Below are 25,246 nucleotides of genomic sequence, written 5' to 3'. Positions count from 1 at the left end.
ACGGTCGTGCTTCTTCAGCGCGGCCGAGAGCGACTCCCAACGATTTCTGGATTCGACGATAAAGGCATCGATCTTCGAGTCAAGCTTGGAAAGCATTTCTGCAAGACTTGCTACTGTAGGTAAGTTCCTCGGGGCGGCTGTGGACGCCTCTGCTGCAGCTGTAGAGTGTGGGGGAGGGGTTCCTGCTTGCTGAGAGCTGCGGGCTCCCTTCCCTTTAGTCATTTTAACTTAGGATAAAGTTGCTTAAATGTAGCTTAAATGTAATATTAAACCACTAATTCAGTTACTAAACTATTATAAATGATTTATAAATGATTTGGTGAGCTTGGTAGGGGGTAGGTGACCCACTGTGCCCAAGCCTTGGGTGGAGCACTATAGACTCAGTCTTACTGGGTCGCCGCCATCTTGGAACCCCCAGATGAAAGGTTTAACAGACAATCAATTTTTCAATGTATAATTTCAGTTACATCACACTGCAAGTTTTGCTATAAATTCTGTGTTACGATCGAGCCCTCCACAATCACCTAATGAAGGAGTGTCGCTCCGAAAGCTAGTGTGCTTCCAATTAAACCTGTTGGACTATAACCTGGTGTTGTGTGATTTTTGACTTTATCTGGGGAGCCTTCTAAGATTTCTACTTTAGCTGCAATTGAATCCCCGATTACTACTACACATCCTCCTTTTTTATCTTCTTCCCTGTCTCACCTGAAAATCCTATATCCTGGAATATTGAACCGCCAATCCTGCCCCTCCCTCAACCATATCTCACTTACTGCAACATCATATTCCCATGTTTAATTGGAATCTGCAATTCATGTGCCTTGTTTTCCAGACTCGGAGCATTAAAAAAATCCAAACTTTCCATACTCCCTTGTGCCTTAACTGTTCTATAATGTCTGTGCATTTCTGACTCAGTTGCTGGCTCTCATAATTTTGGCTATGCACCCACACCCCCCCACTACCCCATGCTGAACTTTCTCTCAGGGTCTCACCACCCTGCTAAATTAATTTAAACCTTCCCCAATAGCACTTACAAACCTCCCTGTGATGATGCTGGTCCCATTCCAGGTCAGGCTCTACAGGTCCTTCCATTTCCAAAAATGGTTCCAATGTCACAGAAATCTAAAGGCCTCCCTCCTGCACTGTCTCTCCAGCCATGGACTTACCACCTAGTTCTATATTGACAAGTATGAATTCCTAATTCCCTAAATTCAGCTTGCAGGAATTAATTTCTTCTACTTTTATCATTGGTACCAGTACATAACCATGATCTGTCTGTTTGTCTTCAAAATCCCTTCAGAATGCCCAGCAGCCATTCAATGACCTATCTGACTCTGGTGCCAGGGATGCAACATTGCATAAATGCACAGTCTGCAGTAATTAAGGTTAGCAAGTTGCAGTCATAATCAGCTGGAAATATAATGTTGTGGCAAATACAGAGGCTCAATCTAAACTAGCATTGAACCGGGTATTCAATATTCTCAGATCCAAGGTGTTCGTAACACAGAAGTGCGGCTTTATTGATTTAAGGACAGTATTACAGTTTTGAAGAGAGAGGGTGTCCCATAGGAACCAAGAACAGAATTGATTTGGCCAAAGCGAGGGACAAAAATATGAAATTGCATTGCCCAATATGCAATGCATTCTGCCAACAATTGGAAAAGGTGAAAATGAACAACTTTTCAAAAAAGTTAGAGAAGTGCAAGAAGTATAGGATTTGGGAGGTCATGTTGCAGGGCATTGGTTAGGCCACTTTTGGAGTATTGTATCCAATTCTGGTCTCCCTCCTCTAGGAAGGAGGGTGTGAAACTTGAAAGGGCTCAGAAAAGATTTACAAGGATGTTTCCAAGGTTGGAGGGTTTGAGCTACAGGGAGAGGCTGAACAGGCTGGGGCTATTTTCCCTGGAGTGTCGAAGGTTGAGGGGTGACCTCATAGATGTTTATAAAATCATGAGGGACATGGATAGGATAAATAGACAAGATCTTTTCCCTGGAATGGGGGAGTCCAGAACTAGAGAGAATATGTTTAGGGTGACAGGTGAAAAATATAAAAGGGACCTAAGGGACAACTATTTCATGCAAAGGGGAGGTGCGCGTATGGAATGAGCTGCCAGAGGAAGTGGTGGAGGCTGGTACAATTACAGCATTTAAAAGGCATCTGAATGGGTATATAAATAGGAAGGATTTAGTGGGATATGGGCCAAAGTGCTCGCAAATGGGATTAGATAAATTTAGGATACCTGATTGGCATGAACAAGTTGGACCAAAGAGGCTGTTTCTGTGCTGTACATCTCGATGACTCTATGACTCTAATTATAAAAGAGAGCTTTCCACTAGTACTCTCGTTCCAATCTAAATTGGATAATTGAAGGGGAGTGAGGGGTAAGAGTTCCAACACTGCATTCATTACAATTTTCTGTAGCACTGTTTTCCAGCTCAATAAGGAAAGTGGTGCTATTATACTTGGACCTTCGGACTGGGGTGGGCAAATGAATCAAATGTGAGTAGGAGAACAATTAGGAATTAATAATCATTATTTCATTTGATTTGGGTTGGCTACATACAGGACAAGTAACAATCCAAAGTATGAATAGTTAAGTTGGGAAAGCTAATTTCAATGGTGTAAGACTGGATAATAAATCCAGGATTAGCAGGCAAAACCATAACTGAACAATGGGCTAACTTGAGAGAAGAGGGGTTTGCACAGCTGCCTCACAGCGCCAGGGACCTAGACTGTCTGTGTGGCGTTTGCACATTCTCCCTGTATCTGCATGGATTTCCTCAGGTGCTCCAGTTTCCTCCCACAGTCCAACGATGGGTTAGGTGGATTGGCCATGTTAAATTGCCCAGTGTCCAGGAATGTGCTGGCTAGGTGGATTAGCCATGGGAAATGCCAAGGTAAGAAGAATAGGATGGGGTGGATCTGAGTGAGATGTTCTTCAGAAGGTTGGTATGGACTCGATGGGTTGAGTGACCAGATTCCACACCGTAAGGATTCTATGATTAGCCAAGGGAATTGCAGGATTACAGGGATAGGGTAGAGGAGTCGGTCCGGTAGGGATGCTCTTCAAAGGTGTGATGTGGACACGATTGGCCGAATGGCCTGCTTCCACATGATAGGGATTCTATGATTCTAATTTCACCTCTCATTCTTCCAAGCTCCAACCAAATGTTACACTGATTAGATAAATCACTGTTTTGTGATGTATTAACCAGGACACTAAAGGTGGCTTCTCTTCTATTTAAATAGTGTCATTTTTTTACGTTCATCTGACACAGAGGGTGGGACTTTGGTTCATTCAAGAGCTGGCATGTTAGCCTAGATTCCCATAACAAAGTCCTGAAGAAGAAACTGAACCCACAGCCTTCCAATTCAGAGATATGGGAGCTGCCAACTAAGTGACAGGTCAGGATTAAATCGGATATAATTTCCTGTAAAAAGCCAGTTAGCCTAACCAAGCTTTACTGAGCACCACATCTTACTGGTCATATCAATTGAACCTCCTCATACAACCACCTAATGAAGGAGCAGCGCTTCGAAAGCTAGTGATTCCAAATAAACCAGTTGGACTATAACCTGGTGTTGTGTGATTTTTAACTTCCCTAATTTAAAAACAGGTAGCCTCCAACTTACTATTGTCAGTTGTATTACTATTAGTTTTAAGGAGCTGACATGCGATAACAGATATTTTACACTGTACTGTATTATGTTCTAACTTGTATACAAATTGACTTACTCAGGAACAGAAACCATCCATAACGCAGGAACTGCCTGTATATCATAATAACCCTCTATTCCCTTCAGCTTCCTATGCTTTCTAACCTGTCTTCAAGATACCAGCCCAACAACCCCACTGTGGTAGCAGATTCCACACTGTCACCATTCTATGGGTAAAGACTATTCCACTGAATTCCCAATTGATTTCTTCGTCACCATCTTACGTTGATGGCCTATGATCATGGTCCTCCTGACAAGAGGAAACATTCTCAGTGCATCCACTCTATCTAAAAGGTTACCCTATTAATTACTTCTCACAAACAGACTGCCTGATTTTTACAAACGTAAATATGGATTACGAAAAGTAGATTATTCCCTTCAAGTCTGCCCTGCCATTCAATCTGATCTGTTTGTGTTTTGAATTCTACATTCTGCGCTACCCATGATGACTTAGGATTCTAGTTAGGCAAGGGAATCAATTGATTACCATCTTAGAAATATTCAATGACCTCTCCTCCATTGAATTCTGAGGTAGAAAGGTTCAAAGTCAGAAAACTCTGACAGTAAAAACCTTCTCCTCATCTTTGTTCTAAAAGGGCAAATGTTAATTTTAAAACAGTGTCTACTAGTTCTGGACTCATCCACAGGAAGAATTAACTTTTCCATCTTCACCTTGTTAGGATATATAAATTTCAATCAAATCATTCTTCAGCCTTCTAAGCTCCAGTGAAAACAAGCACAGTCTCCAAACTCCCCTCATAAGACAAGGCAGTCATTCCCGGAATTAATCAAGTAGAGATAAAGTCACCATCATTTTATCAGACCACAGGACTGCTCTCTCATTAGAGAGATGCCTCAGGCAGGAGAAGAGCTTGAGAAGGAGAGTCCTCCATGGGAACCTCAACCACTGTGGGAACTGAACACCCAATGTTGGGACCACTCCACATCGCAAACCAACCATCCAAAGTAAGCCACCTACACTATAAGCTACACTTTTACACAATAACCTTTCATGTGGCACCTTATCAAATGCCTCTGGTTCATTTCTGTTATCATCCTTGTAAATATTTCCCACACCATTGTCTCTAAATCCTTGACTAACCAGAACAGCATGCAGTAAATTACATTTCAAAGCAGTTTAGTCAAACTTCTTTATTTTCCATTTGTAATGGTCTAATAACCTCTTCTGTAATTACTAGTGATTTGTGTATTTGTATTTGAAGATTTCTTTGTTCTTCTAGCCTATGTAAACTCACACCTCCCAAGAAATAGTGAGTTCCCTAGCCTTCCTACCAAATGTGATAACTCGCATTTATGTGTGTGGAAATCCATTTGTCAATTATTTGCCCATTCTGTGAGCCTGTTAATAACCTCTTGTAATTTGTTGCAGTCATTTTCAGTATTGGTTAACCCCACAAATTCACTAATTTAGAAATTGGGGTTACCAAGCCGAAACTGTGAGGATAAAAAAAATGAACAGCAGTGGTCCCTGCATTGATTCTTGTTGAACACCACTTCCCAATGTCTGTCATTCTCCCAATCTCTTCATTCTGTCTTGAAGCAAACTAGTGATCAGCTCTGTCACTTGTCTCTTGAATCCACATTCTCTTACTTTGTTCATTAGACTTCATTGAATGGCATCCACGGGATTAGCACTCTCCCCTCTTTTCTGTTACTTGCTCAAAAAATTCAAGTCCACCCTCGGGTGACTGTCTGTGTGGAGTTTGCACATTCTCCCAGTGTCTGCGTGGGCTTCCCTAGGGGCTCTGGTTTCTTCCCACAATCCAAAGATGTGCAGGTTTGGTGAATTTGCCACGCTAAATTGCCCATAGTGTTCAGGGATGTGTAGGTTAGGTGCATTATTCAGGGATAAATGTAGAGTAATGGGGAATGGATTTGGATTGGATACTCTTCAGAGGGTCGGTGTGGAATTGTTGGGCCGAAGGGCCTGTTTCCACACTGTCGGGATTCTATGATTCTATGATTTTATTCTAACTTTGGTCAAGCAAAATTTTCAGTTTTGAAATCCATGCTGACTATTCATTGTTATATATTCATTTTGATTTACTCTCTCCTTTAGTACAATAACATTATTTTATTAAGTTAAGCTGACTCGTTTATAAATTCCCAATCACGTTTCCTCTCTCTCCTTAAATATAGAAAATGTCAGATAACATTATCCATCCACCCATTTTTCTCATGAATTATTAAAGATAAACAGTAACATCTCTGCTGTCTATTCTCTAGATTCTTTGCAATTACATGTATGTCATCTATCCAAAGCAGATTTTTTTTAATCCTGTTTTGTTTGTCTAACTTGTTCAGCGCATCTGGCTTTTATTTTAAATAACTTATCTCATTAATCACTTTGCATCCAAATTCGGGTCTACTTGTTTCATCCTCTAGTAGATACTGACATAAAATAATTATTTAGTAGTTATGCTATCTCGCTGTTGTTACCTGTTAATATTCAGTTTTTGCCTTAATGGTCCTACTCCCATCACAACCTTCCTTTTTATTCATGTACCCGTAATAATAAAATATTTTACTATTTTCTTTATGTTCCTTGTCATTTCTCTTTACCTTGCTATTTTTTAAAATTTCTCATAATCTCTCCTTATTTTCTTTCATCATAAACTTCTATGCTCTCTATACTTTATATATGTTTTTTTGCCTTTATTCTCAATTGTTCCCTTTTGCCTTTGTTCAGCCATGGAGTCTCAATGTTGCTTAATTTATTCTATCCTTTTAGTGGAAAATATTTTCTGTTAAACACGAAAGAAAATAGTACACTATTTAAATAATTGCCTTTGTATTTCCATATCATTGTTGGCTGGTAATTTTGCTCATTTTACTTTCCCAAGTTCTATTCCCAGCTTCTCAAAATCGGATTTTCTTCGATCTATTAACCTAATTTCCATCACACTTAATTGAGTGCCAGTGTTATGGAGTATCATTCTTTCAGAATAGCTTTTCAAAATTCCAAGATTTTAAATCTATTTTTTATTTCATCAAAAAAGATATTTTAATCATATTTCAGCTTTGACCTTAATCCTATTTTATTTGGTATAAATGATTATAAAATGAATTTTCATCCACGCTTTTTACTTGATGGCTTACTGCCTGTGAGAATTCTTTAATCGGATTGGTTGATCGGCTTGCTTGATTGCTTTGCTGTTATCACATATCATAGATCCCCTGTAGATGGCACCAGATTCAAAGGTACAATAGGATCAGGGAAATTGTTATTCCTGAACTTGCTACATAGAGTCATAGAGATCTACAGCACGGAAACAGACACTTCAGTCCAACTCATCCATGCTGACCAGATATCCCAACCCAATCTAGTCCCACCTCTCAACATCCGGCCCATATCTCTCCAAACCCTTCTATTCATATACCCATCCAGATGCCTTTTAAATGCTGTTATTGTACTAGCCTCCACCACTTCCTCTGGCAGCTTATTCCATACACGTACCACCTTCTGTGTGAAAAAGTTGCCTCTTAGGTGTCTTTTATATCTTTCTCCTCTCACACTAAACCTATGCTCTCCAGTTCTGGACTCCCCCACCCCAGGGAAAAGACTTTATCTACTTATCCTATCCATGCCCCTCATGATTTTATAACCCTCTATAAGGTCACCCCTCAACCTCTGATGGTGCAAGGAAAACAGCCCCAGCCTGTTCAGCCTCTCCCTATAGCTCAAATCCACCAACCCTGGCAACATACTTGTAAATCTTTTCTGAACTCTTTCAAGTTTCACAACATCTTTCCAATTGGAAGGAGACCAGAATTGCACGCAAAATTCCAACAGTTGCCTAACCAATGTCCTGTACAGTCGCAACATGACCTCCTAATTCCTGTACTCAATACTCTGACCAATAAAGGAAAGCATACCAAATACCTTCTTCACTATGCTATCTACCTGCGACTCCACTTTCAAGGAGCTATGAACCTGCACTCCAAGGTCTCTTTGTTCAGCAACACTTCCTAGGACCTTACCATTAAGTTTCTAAGTCCTGCTAAGATTTGCTTTCCCAAAATGCAGCACCTCCCATTTATCTAAATTAAACTCCACCTGCCACTTCTCAGCCCATTGGCCCATCTGATTAATATCCCGTTGTAATCTGAGGTAACTTTCTTCACTGTCCACTACACCTCCAATTTTGGTGTCATCAGCAAACTTACAACCATACCGCTTATGCTCACATCTTTGAGGGTAAAATTAACTGAGGTCAAGAGGATGTTCTGACCACAATCCCCAAAGTGATCCAAATAACTGGAATATTTGCAGTGCTCAGCTTTCTGTGGGGTTCATCTATTTCTCTTCAATCTCCAAATCATTCCCTTTGTAGTTCCTGACTAGATGGTAAATGTAGAGATTATAAACTAGGTCAAACAGATGGACCTCATAGAATATGAGTTTCCTGATTGGGGCTATCAATCTGATCCAGTTAAGGAGCCCTGCCTGACAGATATAAACAGGAGTGTCAGAGGTTCTGTTCACTCTGAGAGCTGGCTCTGAGGGAGCTGGATCAGTGTCAAGGACTCTCCATGTGCAAATAAAGGGCGACTTGGTGATGGGATACCAGCCTCTGTGGAGTTATTTCAGTAAGGCTTGTGATTGGCTTGATGCTGGAACTAACTACCTACCCTTTTAACTGTGCAACTTCTTTCTGCTGATTTTTTTTCATTATTTAATCTCAGGAAAATGATACAAAGTTAGGTGGACAGGCAGATAGCACTGAGGAAGTGGGGAGGCTGCAGAGGGATCTAGACAGTTTGGAGGAGTGGTCCAGGAAATGGCTGATGGAATTCAATGTGAGCAAATGCGAGGTCTTGCACTTTGGAAAAAAGAATACAAGCATGGACTACTTTCTAAACGGCGAGAAAATTCGTAAAGCCAAAGTACAGAGGGATCTGGGAGTGCTAGTCAAGGATTCTCTAAAGGTAAACATGCAGGTTGAATCCGTGATTAGGAAAGCGAATGCAATGTTGAATAGCCTGTGGAATTCATTGCCACAGAGTGCAGTGGAGGCTGGGACGCTAAATGTCTTCAAGGCAGAGATTGATAAATTCTTGATGTCACAAGGAATTAAGGGCTACGGGGAGAATGCGGGTAAGTGGAGTTGAAATGCCCATCAGCCATGATTGAACGGTGGAGTGGACTCGATGGGCCGAATGGCCTTACTTCCTCTCCTATGTCTTATGGTCTTCTGGTCTTATGGAAATAATATAAGTTTAGTATGAAATAGCAAGTAAAAAATGATGTTTATACTGAAATAAACAATTATTTAATAACATATACCAAAGGTCACGAACAGTCAAAATGATTTTAAGAACATGCAGCAAAGCTCAAAATTAATAATCAATAATGCTTACTCCGCAACTTATTGATTCTAATATAAAGAAATCTGTTCCCTTTCGATCTCAGTGAAAACACTGTCAGACACTTTGAGGTGGGCACTCCTTGTCCCATTTCCTGACCTCTACCTGTGGAACATATCACAAAACTAAAGCCTTCTGGACCTCCTATTTTTGGTACGTTAATTTTAATAGCCAGAAAGTTATGGAGTGAGGCTATTATAATTTTGCAAATGTACTCAGTGTAAACTTGATTTTGGAAATAATAATAACCACTGTGATTATTTATGCAGTGCTTGCCTCAGTATGGCTGGTTCCACAGAACGTATAATAGAAACTTAGTTTGATGTTATTGAACAAGGTTACTGACATAACCTCAGTTCTTTGGCTACGCATCAGCAGGAGTATATCACTAACATCATTCCCATGTACATACTTGAATTAAAACAAATGGGACAATTCCCACAGCAAAATTCTCCTCAAATTAATAATCACAGGTTATTCCACACATTGTTTTCCCTATCCAAGCATACTAACCAGCATTGAATAGAACAGCATCCCAATCCAAACTAACATAGAGTTACTTATCAAGTGTGGTTAAACACTGCTGGAAACATAGCACATAAATTGATGGACAACCTCTCGAATTATCTCAGTAAAATGATAAAAGAGGACAGTTGCTGATTATCTAATTGAATGCTCGCCTGTGGCTATCGCTTACAGAAGAAAAACAATGGCATTTCATTTTGGTGACGTACCAGATTAACCAAATGGCCTTTCGCAGGCCAATCCAATTTGATATTGCAAATAAATCACAAAGGCAAGAACCATGCAATCAAAACTAACTGATACCAGATAATGTACATGGCCTATCCTGGTTACCTCAGGAGGCTGATAATTCTTTTACTCATTTTCTATTTTATTCAAATGACGTTTCACTGACATAATTCAAAGTCTTCACTTCTGTGTCATGTACATTTCATGTACATGTAAATTCTGACTGAGATTTTGAAAACAAGTGAAAGAAAACACTTTCTTATTATTCTGTGCATCAAAATAGGAAATGCTAAAAATAGATGCAGAAGTTGAATGTTAACGCACTGTGGAAACGTAGGTTCACTCTTATAAATATTATTTTAACCTTCTGCTATTTCATCAAATTCCTAAAACACCTTGAATTTAAGAAAACATTACAATGGAAGGTAAGCATCATTGCAGTGGCACCGAGTTAACAGGAGCAAATATTAACATTCACTGTTCTTTGTGATCTGTGTGAGATATGACTCAAGCATTGACCTATTCTTCTCATTAATGTCAGATAACATTTAAGATACTGATACTGACTGGCAGATGTAAAGGAATGTCAATTGTATTTTCATTTGTTTCAGAATAAAAGACAACAGACCAAAGGCAATTGATGATTTAGAACATATATTTTTGTCAGTTAAGCAATGCAGAAAATTCATGAAGCTTACCAGGCAACTTGAGTACATTTACCAGCTGTCAGGTTAACTAGCTAACTCTGCATTTAAATGCTGAGAGGATAAACTAGTTTTTTGATGATCAAATGTGCTATGATCCCGATATGTGTGAAAGGATGGTTCAATAGTGAGCTGACAAACTCAGCTGTGGTCCGTGAAGTGATAGGTAAACGCCAGGCACCTTCACACAATATTTACACATCAGCCATTACTGAAAATGACTTAAAGACATGTCATCTGTCAGCACTCTTATACAATTACATGGGAGGATCCATTTAGAGAAAAGCACATACAAATAGTAGCCTAGAGGAAAGAGTTAAAAATGGCATCATGTAAGAATAAATATCTCCAATTATATAAATAGTAGAGTCAGATTTGTCCTGATATAATCAACCTTCACATGGCACACATTTAATTTAATAGTTTAAACATTCCTGTTGGCTAATTTGTGAATATTGTTTGGTACCATACCTGATGAGGCTGAGAACCTGACCACCTGCTGTAAGATGGAGCACTGGAAGTCTTGGTGGTTGATGCTCTCTGTAATTAAAGAAAATTCAATTTAATAAAGACAGAGTGAAACCTAGCATACAATTGTGAAATATTTTTTTTCCATATTTATGATGACTCAGCTTCTTGACAAATACCCTAGTGCTATTCTTCTGAACACTGAGTAAATCAAATTTTTAATAAAGCAAAATTGCCTGGAGATTGCTATGCAATTGTTGTGACATGTCATATCTTGTCTTCTGTGCTAGTCTACCTTTCCAATGTATTATCCCTTAAGCCTTGCAGCTTCAATCTACAATGCTACACAATTTCATCCAAACACTGCAATTAATTTGTTTGGACAAAATACAATGACCAGTTAAATCACATTACTGGTGTGTATTGCTTAAGCAATGTACTTATATCATTAACAGAAACTGCGAAATATTGTGGATTCTGGCAATGTGCAGTACAAACAGAAAATTCAAGAAATTCTCATCAAGTCAGGCAGCATCTGTGGAGAGAAATAAAGTGAATGCTTCAGGATGACAACCTGGAATGTAGTATAAATGAATCAGGGTTTCAGCAATTAAGGAAGAGGCAAGGAAGGAAGAGGGAGAAAGAAGAAAATGGCAAGAGTGATTTAATTGGTGAATGACTGGGGGGAGAAAGTAGAGGCACAAGTGGAGGCAGGGACAAGAACTGTGACCCTGGGGGGAGGGGGGCCATCAAGGTCACTGGTAGCATGTGGAACAGTATCAAAGGTCAGCGGTAGGCTACAAAGGGAGGGAGTATTGGCAGTGACCACCACTGCAACCTCTAGGGGGAAAGCATAGCGCATCACAGGGGCATCAATAAGGTGTATCTTCAAGTCTCAGGGGAGGGAGGAGAGATGAAGGCAAAGTTCAATGCACTGCATTTCCATGAGTTGCATGGGAATAGGTTGTCAGGGTAGTGCAAGGTAAGAGGAGGGAACTGGTGTTCCACTATGAGCTGTGTTCCCTGCCATCACTGGTCATTCTCTAGATGTGCGGTGCCACTAGAAAACAGACCTTGGTAGGGCAGAATCAGTGTCGGTTTGATGGTCAAACGTACAGGACCCACATCTGCTGGACACCAGCGCTTTGAAGGAAAAAAATACATGAATCAAGCCTTTGCAAACTCCAGGTACATTTAATTTGTAAACAGTTCATTATCTATTTCCTTTGCATGTGAAGTGAAGGCACTTAGCAGTCAAATACTGTTCAAAGACCATTTACTTCATTACACTGGTCCGAGTAAATTGAACACTGGTATCTCAATGATGCAGAAGTAATGACTTAAAATGAGGAGAATGCTGACGAAAAATGACCCACTAGTTGTGACACCTACAAGGGTGCTGCCATGTATTATAACTGAGTTGAGTGAGTACAATGATATGTCTTATGGTTGGCGTAGGTCCAGGATGGCAAAGGGGTTGCAGTGCATTGGGCACTTCCTTTTGATGTAAAAGTGCCGGTACAGAGCAGGCAATGAAGCAATGTGCCAGATGTTGAGGAACTCAGGGAATGGGAGCAATCTTCTAAGGAGGAGCAGGATAATGGGGAGGAGAGAGCTCTCCTTATCTAAGACAGAGCTCAGTTGCGTCATGGGCTACAAGCCAGACAGGAGCTGACCCAGTTCCTGTTGAGGACGGTCTAGTGCAGCAAAGCATCATGGATTGTAAAATAATCACTGGTCTCATACCACCATTGGGTTTGCTTTGTGGGAGGGCAGGTGAAGCAAACCACTGCCTCCATTCCTTTTGCTTCTGCTCATATTTGCTCACTGTAAATGAAAGGTGTGGTTTGGAATTGTCCATTGCCTGTATTTCCCCATTGAACAATGACAGGATATGGTTCACTATTGGGCATTCAGGACAGTGTATGGGGTGGTTTAGAAAGAGGTTTGGGCAGGAGGTAGGTAAGGTCAGATAACTATGTGGCCTGGTGGTCGAAAAGCAACCAGGATAAGCATGGGCAAGGAGTGCCATGCAAGCTAGCTGTGTGTTGTGAACAGCATGGCTTCATGGCTGCTGTACCATTACTTTGACAGTGAACAACAAATTTCTGATGCTTGCCCAAGTGCAAGTGATCTTTTAAAGATGTATAGCTGCCAGGGATGCCTGTCTTTTTGACAGATATCCATATTTTTGAATGGTCAGTTGTTGGATTTAGAATTGTGTGAGAGGGGCACCATAAGGACAGGGAAGGTAGGTCATGAGATGAGTTTGGTCAGATAATAGTGAGGATCTTATTTGACCTCAAGGAGAAAAACCCCTTTGTCAAGCTGGATAAAACTGACCCTTATCCAAAAAATAATGTAAGATTCAGTCCCTAATCACCTGTCCACAATTAATGTTCTTACCTATATTTGGGGCACCAGCAAATTTACATACCAAGCATTACGTCTCTTCAGCTAAGTCATTGATACAAATATGGACATGGACTGCTTCAGTATCTGAGAAGATGTGAATGACACTGAATAATTTGCAAATATCAGTGAATGTTCCCATTTCTGACCTTATGATGGAGAAAAGGTCAGTGGCAAAATGGCTGTAGATCCTGGGAGCCAGGACATTACCCTGAGGAACATCTGCAGAGATGTCCTGGAGCTGAGATGATCGATCCCCAGCAACCACAATCATCTTCCTATGTGCAAGGAATGACGTCAACCAGCAGAGAGTTTGCACTCTCATTTCCATTGATTTCAATTTTGCTAGGGCTCCTTGACACCTTGATTTTCCTGCTCCTCAGATGCTGCCTGACCTGCTGCGCTTTTCCAGCACCACTCTAATCTTAAGTCCTTGACACCACACTTGGTCAAGTGTGGTTTTGATGTCAAAGGCAGTCACTATCACCTCACCTCTAGAAATAAGCTCTTTTGTCCATGCTTGATCCAAGGCTGTAATGAGGTCAGGAGCTGAGTGGCCCTGATAGAACCCAAAGTGGGCGTCACTGAGCAGATTACTGCTGAGCCGATGCTGCTTGATAGCACTAATGATAACTGGGAGATAGTGAGGACTGCAGATGCTAGAAAGTCAGAGTTGAGAAAGTGTGGAGCTGGAAAAAGCACAGCAGGTCAAGCAGCATCAGAGGAGCAAGAAAGTCAACGTTTCGGGCAGGACCCTTCATCAGGGCTGCTGAAATCTTGACTTTCCTGCTCCTCTGATCCTGCTTGACCTGCTGTGCCTGTTCCAGCTCTACATTTTATCAGCGCTGGTGATGACACCTTTCATCACATTCCTGGTGACCAAGAGTAGAGTGATGAGTGGGAATTGATCAGGTGGGATTTGTCCTGCTTTTATGGACAGGCCATACCTGAGTAATTTTCCACATCATCAGATAGATGCTAGTGTTATAACCGCTCTAGATCAGCTGGCTAAGGGTACAGCGACTTCTAGAGTGCAAGACCTCTGTACAATAGCCAGAATATTATGAAGGCACCTATCCTTTGCAGTATACAGTATCTTCAGCCATTCCTTGATATCCCATGGAGTGAATCATATTAACGTAGATCAGTGTCTGTAATGCTGTGGACCTCAAGGGGACTCAGCACTCATTCCTGAAGTTTGTTGCAAATGCTTCAGCCATGTCTTTTGTACTGATGCACTGCCCTACCTTATCACTGAGGGTGGGGATATTTGTGGAGTTAACTGTCCACCACCATTCACCACTGAGTGACTGGATTTCAGAGCTTCGGTCTGGTCCACTGGGTGTACGATTGCTTAGCCCTGCCTATTGCAAGCTGAGTATACTAATGCGAATTAAAATGGTTTAGCTTCGCCAGTTGATAGCTGAATATTAGATATGCATGGTAATGTTGCTGACATGCCTTCCTGCACTCTGCATTGGTTGCTGGGCCAACAGGTTACAGCTTGTGGTTGAATGAAGTTCTGCTGCTGCTGATGGTCCACAATGCCTCATGAGTTAAGTTGCTACATCTGCCCACAATGTATCTCATTTAGGTAAATGGTAGTTGCCTTTTCAAAGATGGGGATTTGAAGATTAGGGGCCATATTTTGAAGGTGAGAGGAGAGAGATTTAAAAAATACATGAGGCAATTTTTTTACACAGAGGGTGGTTCACATGTGGAATGAACTTCCTGAGAAAGGGGTGGATGCTGGTAGAATTACAATGCTTAAAGGACATTTGGATAGATACAGGAATAGGAAAACATTGGAGGGATATGGGCCAGGAGCAGAATGGTGGGACTGGTTTAGTTTGGGATTATGTTCAGCATGGACTGGTTTCTGTTTCTGTGATGTATGACTCTAAGACACAGGGTTTCCTTACTATGAATGTGGAGCTTATTCTGCACAACACCATGCAGTAGTCACTTCTGCCAATAACATCACAGACAGACGCATCAGCTACAGGTTGTTTGGGGAGGATAAATTCAAGTAGGTTTTTCCCTATTGCTAGTTCCCTCACAACCTATTGTATACCCGCCCTCACAACTATGCCCTTTATGATTCAGTGAGAGTGGTCAATGATGGTACAACCAAGTCACTTTTGGTGATGGATACTAACTCAAGTCCCCTGTGTAGAGTACATTCTTCGTCCTTACATTCCTCAGTTCTTCTTCCAATTGGTGCTCAACATGATAGAGTATTGAGAAAGCAATACATAGTAATCAGCATCGGGATGCTTCACCTCTGTTTCACCTAATGCTGAGACTCCATGGATTCTGACAATGAATATGTGGATTCACAGGGAAAAATCAACTTTATACCACTGTCCCAACACCATGTCAAGGCATACACAGGGATGGTGATGTAATGGTCACATTGTCCAAATGGTATAATTCTGTGAGGACATTGCTTGACTCATCTGTGGGACAGCTCTCCCAATTTTGGCACAGCCACTTACATGTTATTGTGGAGGACCTTGCAGTGCTGACAGAACTTGGCTGTGTTTTTTTGTACGAGAATACTGAAGTCGCTGTGAATGCCAACTTTTACAAGTTTCATTTTTGAAAAATATTCTGCTTTTCTCTTCTGTTGTGAAGTTTTGTAAGTTGACATTCGAAAGTCAGTGGCGAAATGGCTGTAGATCCTGGGAGCCAGGACATTACCCTGAGGAACATCTGCAGAGATGTCCTGGAGCTGAGATGATCGATCCCCAGCATGGACTGGTTTCATTTTCGGCATCGGGGTCAATGTTAAGTCTTGAGTTTGCAGACCAGGTAAGGGAGGCAGATCCCCCAAAGGGCAATCAACAACTGATCTTTGGTTACCATGAGATTTGCTTTTAATTCCAGATTTATTAATTTCAAATTTCTGCCATGATGGGACTCAAGCCCATGTTTCATATTATTAAATTGGAAAGGGTGCAGAAAAGATTTACAAGGATGTTACCGGGACTTGAGTTTATAAGGAGAGGCTGGATAGGCTGGGATGCTTTTCTCTGGAGCTTACAAGGAGGTTGACGAATGACCTTATAGAGGTTTATGAAAACATGAGGGTCATAGATATGGTGACTAACAAGGGTCATTTCCCTCAGGTAGGGGGGTTCAAAACTAGATTGCATATTTTTAAGGTGAGAGGAGAAAGACTTAAAAGGGGCCTGAAGAGCAAACTTTTCACACAGAGGGTGGTTCATATATGGAATGAACTGCTAGAGGATGTCATAGATGCAGGTACAATTACAACATTTAAAAGACCTTTAGACAGGTACATGAAATGGAAAGGTTTGGAGAAATATGGGCCAAACACAGGCAAAATGGGACCAGTTTAGTTTGGGAAACTTGGTCGACACGGATGAGTTCAACCAAAGGGTCTGTTTCTGTGCTGCATAGTTTGATGATTCTAGAATACTAGAACAGTGACACTACAACAACGCCACTGACCCCACAGCCAAAGGAAATAATCTCTCAGAGGCTGCATGATCAGAACCTACATAACAACATCATGTCCTAATCTTCTAATCTCCAGAATATAAATTCAATATACTCAGCCTCTCATCATAGGGCAGCCCTTTAATCCCAGGAGCCAAACTAGGGGACCTTTGCTGTACTGCCTCAAATGCAGATAGGTGCTTCCTTAACTAACAAAATTACCTAGTATTCCAGACGTAGTTTCACTAAAGCCCTATACAACAGGAGAAATACTTATCTTATTTCATCTCCTTACAATAAAGCCCAACATATCAATTATCTGTCTAATTGTTTACTGTACCTGCATGCTAATTTTCTGTCATTAAAAAAAAATGCGCTATGCAGACTGGAAATCAGAAATAAAAACAAAGTAGTCAACAGGTCAAGCTACATCTGTGAAGAGGAACAGTTAATGTTTCAGGTCAGTGTCTTCCACTGAACTTTTTACATGGTGCTAACTTGGTGAGTGTCTTGTATGAGTGCACTGAAGTCGCTCTGAATACCAACATTTGCAAGCTTTACCTTTGAAAAACATTCTGCTTTTTTCTTCTGTTGCACACATGAATGTTTATAAGTTAAATGGTTAATGCTTATTGGGAGCTCAGGTATCAAATGTTGACACCTGAAAATAAAGTGAGCAACAGATGGGCCAACAGTGGACAGGCTTTCAGTCTATGAAGTATTGGAAATAGAAAGACAGAGCTGCAACTGGTGAGTTCAGTTGAGTGGAGAAGACTAGGATTCCTCAGTAGCCTCCGGGGGTGGGAATGTGGGAAGGAGGACAGACCCTAGTCAAAGGGATTCATTTCATGACACTTTAGTTAGAGATTTATCTTAAAGGCTGTGAGGAGAAAATCTGGTCCTTTCTGATAGTACTCAGTTCAGAAATAGTCTGAAAAATGAGGGAAGCATCTTTTGAGGGTCATTCAATGCTACATCCCGGTAAAAAGGAAGTGGTGAATGACTGTGCACCGTTTCCTATAAAGACTGCACTCCGTGGAGAGGGTGCTGAAGTTGACAGCGTGGGGCTATTGATTTCAGTAAAACATTAAAATGTATTGTCTTTTCTTTACTTAGGGCATTTGTTGCCTAGTAAGTGATATATCATCAATGTTGCTTTTCAATTGTTTATCACAGTAAAAGCCTTAAAACTTTAAATCTTGTCATGCAATTCCTTTAAATCAGTCACTGGGAATTCAAATATCCTTTCAAAAATGATCAGTCTTTACAGGGATCATATCACTTCCGACCACCAAAATGGAAAACAGTCTCTCACATTATACATAACTCTTCAGGTTATTGTTGACTCACTTAACCTGTCAAAATCTTTTTGCAGCCTGTTTATGTGCCCCCTCAGAGCTTACATTCCCAGTGGGTTTTGTATTCTCTGCAAACTTCGATACATTATTCTCAGCCTCTTAAACTAAGTCATTAGCATAGATTGCAAATAGCTGAGGTCCCAACATTTATGCTTATGGAAGTTTACTACTTACAGCCATACAAACTTAAAACTACCCTGTTTATCCCTTCCTTTTTCTCCTTGTCTTCTAACCATGATAGTTTACTATTTCCAACCTCACGAGCCTGCAATTAATCATGTGCACGACATTTTGTTGTCCTGAATTCTTCTTGGAAATCAAAATATACTGTATGGAGAGATTTCTTTTCATATGCCGTACTATTAAGATCCTCAAAATATCGCTAGTAAATATGTTAAACCTAACTTTCCTTCCATAAATTTAGACTGACTTTGTCTTGTTATACTATGAATTTTGAAAGATACTGCTTAGACTTACATAACACTAAGTCTTGGTGAGGATGACGATAAATTTTAAAAATATACACATTAAAAAACTGCAATAAAGCAGTAGAAAATAACTGTTTCCTGTTGCTCCCAAAATTCTGGGCTTTAACTTTGAACCAGTATAACCGCCAATAAGTTCATGCTTACAGTTTTATTCAGAGGTGAGAACTTTTTAACCAAACAAAAATCAACTTTGGAGAAAAGCCTCAGACACAGTATGACCCACAGTGGGTTATTTCTGAAGGAAATTGCTCAAAATGCTAAAAAAATTTTCACTACAATGAAAAAAAAAGTACTCACTATATCAAGCCTCAATATAAAAGTTCATTAAACTCTAGATGGAGCAATTTGTTCACTTCAAATTGCAGCCTGTGAGGATTAATGAAAAGAATTCCTGCAGTTTCACATTTACTCTTTCAAATGGTTGCACTCCAACTACACTGAATATATACAAGCTGCTGGAACATAATATTCCACTGTACAGATTCTTGTACACTCCTGCAAGTTTTAAATTTTATTTTGTCCAGCAACATTAAATCAAATATATGCAAAAGTGTCTCAATTGCTTCAGAATGAATGTTAATATGCACTCTGAGGGGCAATATCAAGAGTCTGACTAGTGACTCTCAGCACATAAAATCCCAAAAGAAATTTGCATTATGAGAATCTTACTGACATGCCATTATATTAAGGAGATTTTAAGCTTAGTGCAGGGTTAGCATTTGTATTGATAAGTCAAGAGGTTAACTGTTCAAGCACCACTCCCAGACTTGAATAGGGTGTAGATTGGCACTTCAGTTGAGTCTTTCGGGAATGTTGTATTGTTAGAGGCAGTGAGTGTGAGGTTGATCTGACTACCATACCTTTTCTGGGTGGAAACAGGAAAATGTTGAAAAAAACACTCCCAGCAACAGATGATGCCCATTCTGATTTTTGGGTGGACCTTGAATTAAGGCAAGAGAAACATTGATTTCAGAAATATGTCAAGGTATGTGTCTATGGTAGCTGTAGTGTTCTGCAATCCCAAACAGCAAGCAGAATAATGAAGACAGCTTGCCTCTTGTATTTAAATGAGGCCTGATCCCAAATATCAGGATTGCATGTTGCAAATCTGAAATCAACTTTATGAATTGGACTGTTTACATATACTAAAATATCATTCATCATAAGATTATAACACTGCATGAATCACTCAAAGGCTTTTTCTGCGATGCTAATACTAAAATTAGCTAAAAATATTCATTAGCTTGAAATGCATCTGAAAGTTTCCAATTCAACTTAACTTCCCATATTTGCAAAAATCTCCATGAACTGTAAAAACAGCCATGCAGGGTAATAAAATGTGCGGCAACACAACATAAATTGCTCTCCATGTTCATTCTTGATGATCTAGTTATTATGTTGAATTTCCAATGAAAAGTTGAGTAAGTGATAAAGAAATGCAAAGAACTACTAATACTGTGAGTTTTGCAGCTGAGAACCTAGTTTATATGAAGAGAAATAGACTCCAGCTAGTACAATTTTCATGATTAGTCATCTTGGTGTGTTTGTGTTATCTTTTCAGTCAGGAACAACTCGTTACGATTTAAAATATTCCTGAAGCCAAGTTTGCTTTAAAAAGCTTCTTAAGCATACATAAGGCATGAAGAGATTAGCCACAATGTCTGTCCTTACTGTCACATGTATAGTTAGCAATATAATTATTTGCTTTATAGTAAAATATCTATACTATGTAATTCAGCCAAGAAAGTGTTTCCTTCATTTAACCATACAATGAAATAACATCATTCTCCCAACTGCACAGCTGCTAATTCAATTGACTTTACTCCATAATGTATGTTATTTCAATCAAAAAAGACCTTCAAAATTTCTTTTAGGATTTTGTGGACATGTTATATGACAAAGAACTGCCTAGACACCTAAATAAAAAACTAACAGGGCCGACTTTGTATAACACGCAGCAGGCTGCAGACGAATAACTCATGAAGACACGTTTGCGATTTCTGACTGATGTTTAGTCAGCATGAAAGCAACACACGCCATGGCCTCAGTATGTTTCAAAGTCTTTTGCAGGGAGCCAAAGACCTTTTGAATTGTAGACATTATCGTACTGTATGAGAGACAGCAAGGTCCCACAAACAGCAATGAGACAGTGAACCTGACAAACCTAACATTACTTGAAGAACAAACACTTGCCATTGTACCAGCAAGCGGCCCCACGCTCTTGTTCAAATGTTTTCATGGGATCTTTTACTTGTGCCCGAGAAAATAAACAGGGCTTTGGTCCAATGTCCCATCTGAAAATCTGCGCTTCAGCCCTGCACTCAACCAATATTTGGCACTTATGTTCTGGGATGGACTTGAACTTACAAAACTCCGTTTCAGAAGGACAGGGCACCACTGAGCCAAGGCTGGCAGCCACCAACTGTCAATATTAAATCAGTTCACAATACAGTTTGTTAAGTTCAAACAGAACCAGTTTTCACTGTCATATTCTTCAAGCTGGGAGTTTATGAAAGTTCATGCAGAAACATAAAATATACTGAAAAGAAGGTCAAAAGGTCTCAAAATTGGGTTTCTCAATTCGTGGGTGTGGGAGTTACAATTCGTGGGTGTGGGAGTTCCAATTGCCTGCCCCTGTTGAGATGGAGATTAACATGCAAAATGCTCATATACGTCTTGTCTAAATGATGCTGCTGCTGTCTGGTGGGCCCTCAGTATGGCTCATTGCTTCTGAATGTGATGGTAGCTAAATCATGGAAACCAGCAGAAGGCCTTTCATGAGCTTGACTTATGTGACCTTGTTACAGAAAACTGGAGCATTAGACACAATTTGTTTGAGGTTCATCATGGAGGAAAATGGCTGCCAGTGTAAACAATATGTAAAATATTTTATTTTTGAATATATATTTTTAGTTACCTCTATTCCTCAACAGTATTTACCTTTTCTCTTATTTTAATACTATTTACAAATTTTCAAAACATTCTTTCTAGCATAATGTATAAATCATCGATGCACATGTGAACAGAAGAGGCCCAGGAAAAGGAACTGAGGCAACAGACCCCAACAGATTGCCCATAACTCTAACTCTTGCTCCTTTATCCTTTCTAACCAGATTTTAATCTAATATGTTACCCTCTCCTTAACTATATAGCTACCTCAAAAGTCCATGTAAAACAACACGTCTATTGTATTAATCCATCTACCATATTGTTGCCTCTTCAAAAATCTTTATTCGGTTTGCCAGGTATGCAGCTGTTCATTGGTGGAGAACAAATGTTTCCAATCACTTGAATGTCTCTCGGTCACACTACATTGTTTCAAACCTTTCCCAGATACTGAATTGAAAAAGGAATGTAATTTCATGGTAAACCCTCTTGGCTCTCTCAAATCTCCCAAAATGAACCTCAGTGTCTCCAAGCAAGTGTGAGGTTTATTCAACTTCCTTCTTGTTTCAGGAAAGACAGTAGAAATCTGAGTCTACACACTTGAGTACTGTTGTTGACTTCTGTGGAGCCTCTGTTCTTCATCATCAGATTCCACTTTTATAGAGTCATACAGTATAGGCGACACAGTGGTTTAGTGGTTAGCACTGCTGCCTCACAGCACCAAGGTCCCTGGTTCGATTCCAGCCTCGGGTGACTGTCTGTGTGGAGTTTGCATATTCTCCCCGTGTCTGCGTGGGTTTCCTCTGGGTGCTCTGGTGTCCTCCCACAGTCCAAAGATGCGCAGGTCAGGTGAATTGCTAAATTGCCCGTAGTGTTAGGTGCATTAATCAGAGGGAAATGGGTCTGGGTGGGTTACACTTCAGAGAGTCAGTGTGGACTGGTTGGGTCGAGGGGCCTGTTTCCACACTGTACAGAATCTAATCAGAAACAGACCCTTTGGTCCAACCAGGCCATACTGACCATAATCGCAAACGAAACTAGCTGCACCTGCCTGTTCCTGGCCCCTATCCCTCCAAACCTTTTTTATTCTTTTAAACGTCGTAACTGTGGCCACATCCACCACCTCTTCAGGAAGCTCAGTCCACATGCGAGCCAGCCTCTGTGTAAAAGAAATTGGCCCTCATGTCTTTTTTAAAATCTCTTACCACTTGCCTTAGTAATATGCCCCCTGGTCTTGTAATCTCCCACCCTTCCCAATGGAAAATACACCTTCCATTAACCTTACCCTAACCCCACATTATTTTATAAACCTCTGTCAGGACACTTCTCAAATGGCTCCAGTGAAAAATGTCCTGACCTATCCAGCCTTTCTTTATAACTTAAACCTTCCATTCCCAGCAACCCTATAGTAAACCTCTTATGACCCCTCTCTAGCTTAATATCTCTGAGACATTTGACACCATGAAAGAGTTCTTTCCTGTGCTATGAGTGAGACCTAGAATTCAAGGAGGTTACACTGTCAGCCACTTTCCTCCATGGTGTACATCTTAGTGCGTCTTCCTGCCCAAACCTCAAACAAATTGTGTCTCATGCTCCAGTTTTCTCTGACTAGGTCACATAAGTCAAGCCCATGAAGAGTTTTCTGCTGGCTTTTTCAATTTAGCTAGCATCCTTTTCATGCTTCTGCCTATGTCATCCAGCACCAGAATCGACTGGCCCGTCCATTCACACTTCCTCCCAGATATTTTCTGGTGCCTTTCTCTTCATGGTGCTTTTTGGGTTTAGATCTCTTTCCCAGTGCTGACTCCTACCCCTCTCTACTGCATGCAAGTCTCAGTCTTTACAAATTGGCTGGCATCAAATTTACCAACAGACCAGCACCACTACCTGAAGGCATGCTAAGGTCTGCTCCCGTTCAGTTATGCTGGCATAATGCATCACCAGAATGCTTGGCACTAAGTAAACATTCTACAAGCTGTGCATGGATTCAGGGTGCTCTCAGTAGCCTATAGTCTTAGGGCTGTGAGCCATTATTATTGCTTCTCCAGATATTCCTGCTGGGGTTAAACATTTTGATATTTATAAAGCTTACAAAACCTGGCTCCAGGCTTTCTTAGCAATGTGCATTCAGCAAAGGACAATTATTAATTACTATTTCCTTTGTTCAACAGATACCTATATTTACTATAAAGTGATAGCACTCTTGTGGTAGCTGCTGTTAATGATCAAGATTAACAAGTAGGAGATTTGTATAAATTTGTAATTACCAGTTATAATCAATTTTAACATCCTTCAATTTCTCCAACAAACCTATTCTTTTTCCCCCCTGTGCACAGTTGATGCTATTAGTGGCTATAGCTTTGAGGAATTAGAGAGCTTGTACAGGAGAAAGGAGCTGAACTAACATTATTGAAGACAATTGTCAATTTGGTTATCTTTCGGTTCAACAGTATATAATGATGAATATAATTTTATCACAATGTCAAGCTCAATAAAGCTTTTTGAAGCTGTTTTCTTAATGCCCCTAGCAGTCAACATTGAAAAAGAAATGTTGAAATAAAAGGCACAAAGCAGTGTCAAAATTCTTGGGACTGGGACACATCTGGCTAAGCACATCAAAGCCTTCACATTTAGACTGAAAGGTGACTGAATCCTCTCCAGTCATCAGAATTACAGAAATCTTTGTGAGTTAAAACTGTGCAGCTGTTGCTTTTTCGAAGAAACTCTTGTCTCTCTTTGATCTTGAACTTAAAGATCCTGCTGGATTCAGTTACTAATCCATTCCTTGGTAAATGTTACAGTTCTCAAAGTCTTTCACAGGGACCGCCTGCCGAGGGAGGACAAGGCACAGATGCTGAGCAAAGGAACAGCAGATTGTTGGTGAGTGATCCATCTCATCTGATTCACCTTCCAATAAGACCATAACGTGTAGGTGCAGTAGGAGACCATTTAGACCATTGAGTTTGTTAAGCCATTTCATAAGATCATGGCTGATCTGATAATCCTCAGCTCTACTTTCCTGCCTTTGCCGTCTAACCTTAGATGACCATAATCATTAAAAATCTGTCTCTACAGCCGTCTGTGGTAAAGATTTCCACAGATTCACTACCCGCTGAGAGAAGAATTTCCTTCTCTTCGCCGTCTTGTATGGGCAACCAGTTCCTCTGAAATTTCTCTTAGGTCCTAGTCTCTCCTATGAGGGGAGACAACCTTTCCAAATCTATCCTGTCAATTCCCCCGAGGATCTTGATGTTTACATGTAGTTTCCTCTCATTCTGCTAAATTCTAATGAGTACAGGTCCAACCTACTCAACTTCACCTCATAACGCAGTCCTTCCATACTCAGAATCGACCAAGTGAGCCTTCTCTGGACTGCCTCCAATACCAGTACATCTTTCCTTAGATGAGGGGACCAAAACGGTATTCCAGCTGTTGTCTGGCTAGTTCCTTGTTTTAACAAGATCTCCATATTTTTCTACTCCATTCCATTTGCCTTTCCTGTTACCTGCTGAATTTGTATGCTAGTGTTTTTGTCACTTGTGCTTAAGAACCCCCAAATCCCTATGTGCTGTAGCTTTCTGCAATCATTCTCCTTACACTTTTCTA

The 25,246-nt window shown here is 40.4% G+C and overlaps 1 protein-coding gene across 2 annotated transcripts in view; it reads right to left on the bottom strand.

Moving 5' to 3' along the window:
* LOC122549671 (RNA-binding motif, single-stranded-interacting protein 3-like) overlaps positions 1 to 25,246 on the bottom strand; it is a 1,362,397-nt gene that overhangs the window by 1,071,053 nt on the left and 266,098 nt on the right. For both annotated transcript variants that reach the window (XM_043689502.1, XM_043689500.1), the window contains exon 2: positions 11,035 to 11,103. In XM_043689502.1, the coding sequence (XP_043545437.1) occupies positions 11,035 to 11,103 (69 nt within the window). The remainder of the gene's footprint in view (positions 1 to 11,034; positions 11,104 to 25,246) is intronic.

Source organism: Chiloscyllium plagiosum, chromosome 5 (assembly GCF_004010195.1).
Source record: "Chiloscyllium plagiosum isolate BGI_BamShark_2017 chromosome 5, ASM401019v2, whole genome shotgun sequence".
Lineage (NCBI taxonomy): Eukaryota > Metazoa > Chordata > Chondrichthyes > Orectolobiformes > Hemiscylliidae > Chiloscyllium > Chiloscyllium plagiosum.
Note: the sequence above shows the minus strand (reverse complement) of the source record. Positions and strands in the feature narration are given on the sequence as shown.